The following is a 12,497-nucleotide window of genomic DNA, read 5'->3' as shown; positions in this document are numbered from 1 at the left end:
GAGCCCAGGTATCTGCACTGGAGGACTTTAAGGGGGTTCAACTTAAGCCAGAAGAGTTCAGAGAGGCGTAGACTAAGCTGGAAGCCCTCCCAGTGGTCCAGCCCAAGCCAGAGGGACCTTATCCCAGTGTAGCCTAAGCCTCTTATCTCTTGGGGGGAGGAACTCAGGCTGGCAGCACCAGTCCCCTAACTCATAATCCACCGCCCTTCCCTGTCTTTCTAAAACACTCAAAAGGGATTGAAATTCCTGGCGGTGTATGGGACAAAGGTCCCTAACACTGTTGTTTTCTTCACAGAGGAAAACTGAATTTCACAAGAAACTCGTAACACTGGGTAAAAGATACCTGGCATTTAAACACAGAGCCAAAAGCAAGGCGTGGTCTCCCTGGTGCCGGAAGTTCTTTGAAGTCTTTAAAGCCTCATTTGTTGTTCAGAAAACAAAACCAAACAACTTTCTTTGCTCCCTCCTGCCCCCTCCCTCGTGCAGTAGCTGTTCTTGGCAGATGTCCAGAGCGGCACCCGGTAATTCCACGGTACACTGTGTACATTTGCATCCATTTAACCAGCTATTTACAGCCATCCTTTATGCCACCTGTAAGAGGCAGCGCCACAATGACACTAAGTGTCTGGGCCGGGAACCGGGTGCCCCGTGATATTTTCCACTTGAAAAGCCCGAATCTATGGAGTAGTTGGCACTTGGAGAAACAGGGTGACAGCTGGGGACATCACACGAACAGGGCGGGAGGTGCGAGAAGGAGGCGCGCCAGACGGAGGGTCCTTCCTCGTCAGCTCCACTCGGTGGCTCCTTTTCCATGACCACACGGCGAAGAGGAACCTGCGGGCCTTCCCTGCAGCCAATTTCCTGCCTGATAAAGAGTCCGCTGCCGTTTGGACTTGCTGAATTTCTGAACCACCGAGACGCCGGGCTGGCGGTCCGGAGGAGGGCGGGGACGCGGTGCGCTGGGGTGGGAGCTGCAATCCCGCGGAATCTGGACTGGATATCACCCCCCTGGAGTCTGGGAAACATGCTTGCGTACGTGATGCGGCGACATGGGGACACCTGCGCTCCCGTGCGTGCCGCACTCGTGCAGCTCCGGGTGGCAAACGGGGTGAAGTGGGGACGTGGGCGAGAGGAAGTCGAGGCGCAGGAGCGTCAGAAACGCTGCCTTAGCGTCCCTTGTCCTTTGGAGGTTGTCCCGAGTTGGGGGTGGGAGGGGGCTGGTGGGCACCGCACGACAGACTTCCAAGTTGCCCCGGCACAGCTGGAGGTCAGGCGTGCAGAGCCCCCCAAGGGTGGGTACCCGGCGGTACCAAGTGCCGGCGAGATGCCCGTGATGCCCAGGACCGCATGGTGCGCTCGGAGCTCACAGGGCCGCCAAGAAGCCAAGCAGAGACCCTGACGGGCCCAGGGGCTGGTTGGCTGGGGCGCAGAGGCAACGCGGACCCGGAGCGCCTTTCGTTTTAAGGAGCCTTACTTCTGGGAAGGGACAGGGAACTGTCAATCAGTGAGGGAGGCAGCGCACCGGCTCCGGGTGATGTCAGCGGATCAGCTGCTTGCTAACAAAGAGGGGGTATTACAGGAGAAAGTTGCGGCGGCGGCGGCCGCGGCGGCACCCCGGAGCCTCGGAGGAAAGGGGCAAGTAGGCGAAGGGAGGAGGGACGGCTGCGGCAGCAGCAGCTGAAGGCCAAAGAATTGAAAAGGCTGTAGGGGGAGGCAGTGCGAGCCAGCCCCGACTGCTCCTCCTCTTCCTCCTCCTCCTCCTCCAAACTCGCAGGGTTCAGCCCCAGCTCTCGCCCAGCCTCCGGAGCACCCGGAGGGACGGGAGGCAGCCGCGCAGCCCCGAGCTGGGCAGGGTCCCCAGCCGCCATGGATAGCGACGACGAGATGGTGGAGGAGGCGGTGGAAGGTACACACATTTCTCTGGGTCCGGGGGAGGAGGCGCTGAGGGCTCGGAACGCGAAGGAGTGGCGGGCTGCGACCGGAGCTGCGCCGGGCCCCGCGGCCGCCACTGTCCCCTACACGGGTGGCCCGGCTCCGGCAGGGGCTGGACAGCCACCGCCACGCAGCCGGGAGCGCGCACTGCGCGGCGGGGCGCAGGCCGGACACGGGGCTCCGCCGGGCCAGGGCCCCCAGGAGGGCACGGCTGCTCCATCCCGCCGGCCACAGCCTGCATCCCATCCTAGGAGTTTCGAAACCTGCCCTGCACTCTTCCGCCTTTCAGGGATGGAGGGTGGGGGTGCGCAGGAGGACAGTGCTTTGGGAACCGTGGTCTCCGCGGAGCAATGCCCCCGCCAGGTTCTGGCAACCCCGATCCCCTCTCCTGCCGCCAGCCCTTTCCTTCGGCTTGCCGCTGCAAACCGTGGTGACCACGGCTGCGTCCGGGTGGGTCCCCCCCGCGCAGCGCTCGGTGCCGAACCTGGCACGTGGCAGCCGCGGCCCGAGCGGCCGCTCCTCCGAAAAGATGAAATCATTGCAGAGCAAGGGACGAGGCTCCCGACCCGGGGCTTGAACGCGCGCCGACAGAGAGCGGGTGGCCCTCCCCTTGGCTGTCCCCGAGCGAACTCAGTCTCACCGCCCCCTCCCCCTTCCTGCTTCCGAGCCGGGTGCCGCCGCCGCCACGCTGTGCAGGCGCGCCGCAAGCCCGGACCGAAATTGCTGGGTGACACTTAACTTTCTGAATTCCGTGCAGTTGGCTGTGGGTGATATCACCGCCTTGGTGTCGTGTTTCTCCGCCCCTTCTCTTCTAGCGCCCCTCCCCCGAGTTTTCTCGCACTTTGTTTTGCTGAGTTTCTCCACCTCTTTTTTTGCTAGTTCTAAAAAGCGAGGTGGGGACGTTATACAATCTCGTTGTTTGTATCATGAGATGTTATGATTTTGTAACAGTGAATACTGGAAGATACTCTTTAGCTTATTTGTTTGATTCTACCCAGACAGTACGTCGTGATGTTTTGCAATATTGTGTGGTATTATTCCAGAATACTTGAAGCATCTAAGTAAACAATTTTTAGCTTTTGGTTGAATCTGGTTTCTACCTCATTTGTATAAACAATTTCTCATACATGGTAAAGAGAAACAAAGTAGCAAACACCGTACAAATGCATAAAGATACGTAATTATGGCTACATTGGGAAAAGAAATCCATTTTTATGTTTTCATAAAATATAATTGACTCTTTTGCAGTGCTCCAGGGGTCTTAGGATGAGATTAAGTAGAATAATATTTCTGAATTCTCTAAAAGGTATCCATTATGTCACTATTAATTATGTCACTTATTTCTTTATCCATCGTCAAAGAGTGTTTGTTGTTGTTGTTTTCATTTCACAATGTTGTGAATTCACAGAACTATTTACTCTCTGATATGTAAAGCCAGTGTTGGGGCTTACTGGGGCCCAAAGACATTGATGGAGTCCATCCATTGGAAGCCTTCTTACAATTTAAGTTATTGACTTCTTGTGCCTTCATGTTGTGAAAGATAAATGAAAAAATGCTCTTCTCAAGTTGTCAGGGCTTGCTCTCATTCTTCAAAGTGTACTTCTACTTGAGCTTGTAAAATTTTAATGCAAACCCTTGAGCATGAGCAGTGCTCCCCAGGTTAAACTACTTTCCTCTTTGAAGCTGTCTAGAAATAGAAGGCCCAGTTGTCCATGGTCCTCAAGCTCCTTGCAGAATGCGAATAAGCAACTTTAGAAATGTATTTCAGTGTTGTTTTTGAGCTTGTCCCATTGACACAAACAGAGACCGTTCTTTATATAAACAAGGAAGGTTCTGTTACATAGGGTGACCGTATACTCTATTGTCCAAAATCAGAACATGCCTGAGAATGAGAGGGATCACTATTGATACTTATGCTGGTAAAACAAAAACAAACTCACAGATACAGAGAACAGATCAGTGGTTACCAGAGGGAAAGGGGGTTGGGGAGGGGGGGTGAAAGGGGTGAAGGAAGGCAATTGTATGGTGACGGATAATAGCAGGACTTTTGGGGGTGATCACTTTGTAGTATATACAGATAAATTATAAAGTTGTACACCTGAAACTTTTTGTATGTATATACTTATGCTGGGACAACTGGTTAAGCCTTGAGCATTTGGGGCAATCCAGGACACGTGACCATTCAGCTGTACCTAAGAGTAAACAATTGGAGTAATACATCTTTAAAAGTCCTTAGAAGCATGTAAGGCTCAAACTCGCACAGCGTCTAGAGTATGTTAGTATACACACGGTAAACTGCACCAGTGGGCTTTTCTTCAGCTATTCTTGGCCTTTTTAGTGCTGTCTGTAATAGTCTTTACTTAACATGTGACACATGCATGGGGACTGGTGTAAGGCTAGCCTGAGTATCTCTGTGCTTAAGGACCAACTAACCTACCTGTCTCTCTCCATAACCAAAGCCTCGGTTCTCAGTAGTTTCATCGACTTAGCTATTATTATTATTATTATTATTATTATTATTATTACTATTACTATTGCTATTATAATTATTTAGTTCTTACTTTATTCAGAGTCTGTGAATGTTTCACACACACATATTACATTCAGTCTTATGAGTTGGGTACTACTATTATCCTAATTTTACAAAGGAGGAAACTGAGGCATAGAGAAGTTAAGAACAATCCAAGGACACTCAGTGAGGCGGGAGACAGGCTTGGACCTCCAGAAATCCACCCCGCTGTACCCAACAATCTCCCTACATTTTTCATATTTTTAACTTTTAATGAATCGTCAAATATATGAAATACTTGGTAGCCGAGCCTGGAAGCAACAGTTAAATATTATGTCAGTATCACTCTTTATCACTGGTTAGCTCTCTAGAGGTTGGTTCTGATGGAGTTCAGTGCCTTTCAGAAAAATGTATATTTGGGGACAGAGAATTTAACTCACAGCCTCTACAGCAGACATCCCTTTTCTTCCTCCTAAGAAATTTACTCTGGGGAAAAAAATTGGTCTCTTCAGGACTTGAGCTAAAATGTCTTTTGTCACATCATGCACTTTTGGGTTCTCTGTCAGGGTGGATCTAGCTCTGGTGAAGTGCTGAGGGATCAATGCCGAGGAGCTGGTGGTGCAGGGCGTGTCTGTGCAGGTCTGCAGGTCGGCTGAGATCCTCTGGGATGGCAACCAGCCCTGGGCCTCAGAGGCCTGAGACCGCCACCTGAACTCCAGCGGTAGATTTTTAAAAATTCTTTGAGTCTCACTGGTTCAGTGGGAAGCGATGTTTAGCTTTGGAAACAGAAATATTTATTACTATATCTATGTCTTTGTCTACCCACAGATAGATGACTACAGTGTGGTTCCTAATGTAATTTCAAATTAATATATCATATCTAAACAGATGAATTACGGGGGCTGAGAAAAAGTAAAAATTACTTCTGACTTGAGGAAGGAGATGGGGAAAGAGTTCCCAGGAGAGGTGGTAGGGAGTTGAGTCCAGTTGACGGGGAACTTTGTGAGTCAAGACGTAGAGGTATGGAATTACGCAGGCACGCCCAGAGACCAATCGTTTGGTTCTGCTCTAGCAGAGGGCCCAGGAGGAGAAAAGTGGAGAGTAAGACAGGGAAAAGGTGGCTGTGTCACAGGCCAACGGCTTGGCCTGTACTGGAAGCCACAGGAAGCCGTAGGGGCCCTTTAGAGCTGGGAATGACAGTTTCAGACCCCTGCTCTGGGAAGATGAACAGACAGTGGTGAGCAGATGAGACCATCACCTGGAAGGCTCTTTGCAATGGTCCCGATGTGCACCTTATGAGGACAGGAAAAAACCGAAAGGCCTGGAAACGTACAGCAGACACTGAGGAGGAATGCTCAAAAGGGGGAAATAACAGAATCCCCAGAACTAGAGAGCCAAAATGAAAACAAGAATCTCAGCGTTCCTGCCCTCAGCCCCTCAAAATATCGAGAATATTTTAACTGTCTCCCTAATACCTATCCTGCCTGTCTCTATGAAGACTGCTCATGCTCTGTGCCTAGGAAAAATGCGCACTGCGTGTGCTGGCAGCACCCTCTCCAGGGTCACACCTTAACACTATGACCCTCACAGCTATTAATTGAGCACCTGTAACGAATTACTCTCAAAAATCAAATTATGTTTTTAACAACCAGTATCAATGCATCATCATGAGGGCATGCTCTTTGACCACATAGAATAAGCTTGCCTTTTTATTATTATTACTTTTTTAAAGCAGTTCAGGTCTACAAAACCAACAATGCATGTAAGAGTCTCTTGTTCTGAGGAACACACACACACACACATTCCCCACTCTCAACTCTCCTGTGAGTAAGCCTGAGGCAGTAAGCAGCTGGGTGTGTGATCCAGAGGGAACAGGCCGTGCCCAGGTGGAACCATCACTGTGCAGTATACAGGCCTGGCTCTCATCTGGTTAAGGAAAGAACTCAGGTACTGCGAAGGGGAAAATTTCACTTTCTGCCCATTCAGTAGAGGGTGGTCTTCAGAACACAGTGAAACAGGAGATTTGTGAGACCGTTACATTTTTGTTCCCTTTCTCTGATGTCTATAAATATTTAAAATCATGCTGCAGACAGACAGTTAACACATAACCTGGGACAGACAGCATTATCAGCATTGAGCAGTCATTCCAGTGAATTTTCCCCGTTATTTGGCTCAGTGTGCAACCTCCGCCTGGATGACTGTTGGCTGATTTGACGCATTTTACAAACTGACCTCACTCAGAGCAAGGAAGACTTGTGTTTCAATTTGAGTTCAGTAACACTTGGAAGGGGTAGGAATTCACAACCAGGAGATGCTGTTGAAACTGCTGATGGTTCTATGAGAACCGTCTTCACTACAAACAAAGGCTCTTCCACTTTTCTGCCTGGGACCTGGGCAGACCCCTCCTGTTTAGAGGCACCTGCTTCCACCATCCGCAGGGGGAAAAGGAGTTCTGCGAGTTTGCCCTTACCTAGAGAGGAGGAGGATGGGCAGACCTGGGGAAGGGGCTTGCAGGATTCGGCAGCATGTTCAGAGCCAGTAAGCAGCTCCCTGGGCAAGTCATGCAGCCTTGGCTTCCTCCCCTATGAGACTGGCACTCGGGAGACTGTTGTGAGGTTAATTTAGGTAAAAGGAAAGCACATCACCCAGTGCCGGGTGCATAGTAGGCACACAAGCGTTTTTCTTCTCTGTATATTAGTATTCCTCTCCCTTAAACTGACTAATGCTGACAAGACAAATACGACCCGATCTATTGTCCTGATGGCATTTCAACAAGAGATGGACCAGAAGCTCTTCTAGCACTAATGGTGAGAGATGTGCGGGCATAGCCACCCAGTCTCTGCTGTTCCCTGCCTCTCTTTCTTTCGGAAGTCTCTTTGTTGTTCTTATCGCTTGGGTTGTGCTGCTGTTTTATACACAAAGTTCTGCTTAGGACAACGAAGCTTGGCTATTAAACCCTCAGGATGGAAGTCTTGAATGATGAGGACCCTTAATGTCTAGTTCCAGTGCATTGATCACATTCTGTTAATCGATCACATTGTCCTCCTTTTGGAAGAAAACAACAAGTAGGCCAAGAAGAGGTGCTGCGGTGGCCTGACAGAGGGAGCTCAGAACTTTCCCACAACAAGCAACCTGACACTTTAGAATGGCAGGGGAGCATCACACATCGGTGTTTACTGAAGAAACGGCCATCGTTCCATCGTTCGGCAGCTCTTCTCCGTTCCTCTCTCTCCCTGGAGACTAAGATAATGGGACCCCTTTTCACCAGCCTTTTGAAAGAGGCGTTGAAACAAGAATCCTTCATGAAGCGAGCTTGATATTTCTGCTTTCATCTCACTTGGGAACAGTACTGTCCCTCAAGTGCTTTTAGCGTGTTATATGACACTTTCAATTTTCTCTACTGTCTAAATTCCATTGCTGAGAGTGCACCTGCAGTGTTTTATTCAGAAATAGGACTATTGTGACTGAGGGAAGGTGGATATGAATTTACAGTGGGTTTTTTTCCCCCTTAGTGTTCATGGTTATCATAATATTTCTCTTGATCTGAAGTAGAATAGCCAATTTTATCAAACATTAACTTTTGAAAGTCTGAAATATGTGAACTGTTTTCTATGGGGGAAGCATTTTCAACAAATTACTAAATACTTCAATATGAGCCTAAAATTATTATTATGATATTTATACTTAAATCAAAAGTAAAATGCTAAATTCATAGGAATGTTAAAAGCTAAATCTAATTTGATCCCAAAAACATTCCATGAAAGAAAGCTTTTAGCTATATATTGAGTGGGTTTTTTTTTAATGAGAAGAAAAAAGGATTTAATTTATTTCAGTGAGAGCGATGTCATCAGTAGATATTTAGAAAATAATGGTCCAAATTATTTCATATGACTAAAGTGTCATTGAATTATGTCACATACAATTTGTTATTGAGCGAGAAAAAAGCAATTATGGCCCATTTCCCTCCTGACCATTAATTTCCTGGCCCTTGGTAGAAAAAAAATTGTGTTAAGAGGAAAGGAAGTCTATCAATTGCAATGTATTTAAGTACCTGTGTTTTATTGCAACATGTTCTAGTTAACATTCTACACAGAGTCAGATGTAGCAATAAAACAGTGTATCAGTTCGTTGTTGTTTTATGCTTATGTAATAAATACAATAAAAATTAAAGAGCTTGTTTGTTCTCTGTAAGAGTGTTTATTTACCATCTCTTCCAAGGAATGATATTCTTTTATCACTTTAGAAGAAATCATTTTAGGACACTAAAGCGTTCCTGGTGGTGATCTGGTTTGTGCTCTCTTTCATGTCTGTGAGCCATCTGGAAGCCACATTGAAGTGTTTAATGTCCCTGCATTGCACACAGTGTTTTCATCCATGACCCAGGTCATTAACCTAGGAAAAAGCCAGTAGATTAACTACTGCCTTCAGTTTCACCCACCTCTGCAAAAATCAGCTCACCAGAATGGTTGGGGAGACATCAATGAGGTGACTGCTGGGTTTTGGGAAATACACAGATAATTTTTAAAAACCCTAAACATTGACTGTAGACATAAGTGTTCAAATATATCAATCTGTGACCCAGGCAGAACCAGCAATTTAAAGAGCACAGTATAATAACTGCTGCTGATGTTCAAAATCACTGCTTAAATGGCCAGGTGGATGCTTCTAGCTGCATTTAAAGCACGAGCCCTCTGAACACAGTGGAGGAGGTATATGACAAGGTTATTACTAAACATTCAAATGTGGGAGCTTTTTGTAAAGTAAAGCAGTAAGCTCAGGATTAAGCTTAAGTTCAAGCTTAGAAGGACTCTGAGTTCATGTGTTAGCACAATGAGCTTTATAAATATTAGGGCAGTTTTAGAGACATGGCTAAGCAAGCCCCTTGTTTGAATGTAATAAATAGCAGTGGGGTTTTCAGAAGTCACCTGGCTGGTAGTCCTCCACATCATACTATATAATGATACCTAAAATCATACTGTGTAATAGTTCTAGAATTAGATGACTTATTGCAAAGACACTCTATCTGGCAATAGGCTATAAAGTGATACTATTTGAACTACATTCCTGTTAAGCATGAGTTTGGGAGCCTTAATTTCAAATATGAGAAGTACCATGTGGGGAAGTACTTGGTAAATTGAAACATGCACTACAGATGTTATTATTGATAAGAACTCTCAGTCCCCAGTAAAATGCAAGATATGTTCGGTTCATGTTCTGAAACGTGTCTGGGTCCCTCCATTGTGGACCCGTCGGTTCACAAAGTGTACAGAACAGTCAGGTTGATACTGCAACGCAGGCAAAATGGGAAGTCTTTGCGTTCACTCTCCCGTCTGGCAGGGAAGGGGACCCTTCGGTTGCTCAGGGGACTTGCTGGCAGCACCGAGGGAGCAGGGATGTGTCAGTGGGGGAGCATTGAAGATGTTAAGGTTTCCTTTGTGGTTCCCTTTCTCCAGGGCACCTGGATGACGATGGATTACCGCACGGGTTCTGTACAGTCACCTACTCCTCCACGGACAGATTTGAGGGGAACTTTGTTCACGGAGAAAAAAATGGACGGGGGAAGTTCTTCTTCTTTGATGGCAGGTAGCACTCACAGTTTTGTTTTGTTTTGTTTTGTTGGGGGTGGGTACTGAATTACTTTCTTTGGAGGAATGATATAAATGAAATAATGTAAGTGGATGTGTTGGTACAGCTTCCAGAAAACATAAAAGTAACCCCAACATGCATGCATGCATTGCTTTGGGGACCAGGGAAGACACCCCTGTGGCCATGGGGAAGCCTGCCTAAGGCTTAGCTCTGTCATCACTGCCTCCTGGGGTGTGCTTGTCAAAGAGATACTGTGCGGTGAGGTCCACGGGCCCTCATCTTGCACAAGGTGGTGAGGTAGTCACTCAATTGTTGGATGGATTTCTGAATCTACTCATTCAGATCAAGAGTCTCAATGAAATCACACTACGGTTGTTTGTGTCTGGGGCCGGTCTGCGCATTTCCAGCCATGACCGACTCACACTATTTCCCAAGTGTACTGCATCCTCATTGTATTCAGTCACCCTCTCGGTCCTCACGGTCTGACTTCTATCCTGAAGGAGGACTCAGCCACCTCGTTGGCTCTGCAGCTTCATCGGTTTCTCAGCATGCTCCTTCTCCTCATGAGATCTGTCAAGAAAATATTTAGCCAAGTTATGCAAAGCCACATCATCGTGGTCCAAACACTAAGACATGAACAGGTAGATGTAGGAGCAGTCCAGCTCCGGCCTCACAGTGCTGTAAATGCTTGTCTTGGGGACCACTGGTCTTTCTGTGTGACGCCTTCTCCTGTGATCACAGGTAAACTGTCCAAAGGGAAACTTATCCTATTTTCTCCTCTTCTCATTTCCATAACCGTTTATTTATTGCTCTCTTCTGGACTGTGTCACTTTTTACCCCATGTTGCAATTACACTTTTATTTATTCAACAAATATAATTTATACAAATGTCTTATTTCTCCTACAGAACAGAGGTTTCCTTGAGGGCAGAATCTTGTTTCATCTCCTATGCTTCATAGCACTTTCCCTTAATTTGACACTTTAAAAAAAATTCTTGCTGAATGAGTGTGGGAGCTGAGAGAGAGCAGAATTCACCCAGAACACACAGACAGACAGACAGACAGACAGACAGACAGACAGACACACACACACACACACACACACACACACACACACTCTGATGCTTTACATCGGGTAGTTTGATGATCAGAGCAAGTAACTGACTGGCTCTAAAGAAACAGCCCAGCAGGTTTGGTTGAATTTAGTGTTGGTTACCTGACTGCTTCACAGATCTGATACACAGAGTACTGATGGGCAGGACCCAGCTTCCGAACCAGTGTGCCAACAATGAGCTACATGTTAGCTCCACAATACTGATCCCCTCAGCCCTAGGGGTGCCACATGGGGCCTGAGATTTCCCCAGCACCTCCTTTCCTCTGTCAAGCTCATCACTTCTAGCTCCAAGCACCTTCACCCCAGGCACCCCAGTAATTTGCATGTGTGTCATGACAGGAGAAAACTGAAGCACTATATCAGGTTTATGCATGAGGCCAATAGCTATCTATGGGATAGGAATAACTATCTGTGGGATAGAAATAAATAACCTTTGTTAGCTTTCTTCAAATAGATGGGGACGAATGCCTTGAGGAGAGACGGCCGGTATCATTGCTTCTATGATATGTGACGAAGCAGTGTGGTGACAGCTTCTCATCACCTTCTTTCTTAAGCCAAATACTGACATGTTAGGAGACACCTGCTAAAAAGACTCACTGTAAAAATTAATGAGATAGTCTAGTCTGATGACTGGAACACAGGATGTGCAATCGATTAGGTCTTTCCAAGGGGGATGCAGGCTTTAGTCATGGAGAAGTCTGTTGTTTCTACATAAAGCAGCACCTTAATTTACAGTTGTCTATGAATTTTTCTCCCTATTGCCACTCCCAATTTTTAGGGTGTTAGGTAAAATAAAGTGGGAGCCCTACACCTTTCCTGCCAGTCAGGAGGCTTTGGTCTGGAAAAATTCCCACCCACCCCCCAAAAGGCTGATATCAAAGTTTAAAAATAACAGGTGAAGGGGAAAAAAAAGTTTCTATGAGAGTTTTAAAAAGTTGTTCAAACCTGTAGTGCTTGCTTGTGTTCCCATCAAAGGGTTTGTTTGCAATTGTGGAACCTGTCTGTGTTTGCAAAATCACAAAGTGTAGCAATAAAAGATTTAGACAGGTACATCCTAATCTTATATAAAACCTGAACCCAAGTGTGTGATGTTTTTAAACCATGTTATTGAGGTATGACTCACATGCAAAAAGCTGTACATATTTAATGTATACAGCAAGATGAGTTCGGAGTTAAATATATGTCCATGGAACCATCACCATAATCTATGCCATTAACTGGGTGTGTGATTCATGGGACAGTTTCATACAAATAGGAATTTATATCAAGAAAATTCTAAAATCAATTTTTCCCTTAAAACAGATTATGATAAACCTGAATAAGGATTTTATTAATAAATATTAAGATCGCCAGGAAA

The 12,497-nt window shown here is 46.5% G+C and overlaps 1 protein-coding gene across 2 annotated transcripts in view; it reads left to right on the top strand.

Annotated features, from left to right (window-relative positions):
• Positions 1 to 502: 502 nt before the first annotated feature.
• The window catches only part of SETD7 (SET domain containing 7, histone lysine methyltransferase), a 48,966-nt gene continuing 36,971 nt past the window's right edge, over positions 503 to 12,497 (top strand). The window contains exons 1-3 of one of the 2 annotated variants that reach the window (XM_019664071.1): positions 503 to 1,032; positions 1,775 to 1,906; positions 9,895 to 10,024. In XM_019664071.1, the coding sequence (XP_019519616.1) occupies positions 1,867 to 1,906; positions 9,895 to 10,024 (170 nt within the window). In that variant the 5' untranslated portion in view covers positions 503 to 1,032; positions 1,775 to 1,866. Of the gene's footprint in view, positions 1,033 to 1,059; positions 1,907 to 9,894; positions 10,025 to 12,497 lie in introns of those variants that run through there. The other variant, XM_019664070.1, reaches the window with a different exon arrangement.

The sequence above is a fragment of the Hipposideros armiger genome, unplaced genomic scaffold (genome assembly GCF_001890085.2).
Source record: "Hipposideros armiger isolate ML-2016 unplaced genomic scaffold, ASM189008v1 scaffold_415, whole genome shotgun sequence".
NCBI lineage: Eukaryota > Metazoa > Chordata > Mammalia > Chiroptera > Hipposideridae > Hipposideros > Hipposideros armiger.
The sequence above is the reverse complement of the archived record's forward strand: the minus strand, read 5'-3'. Positions and strand labels throughout refer to the sequence as shown.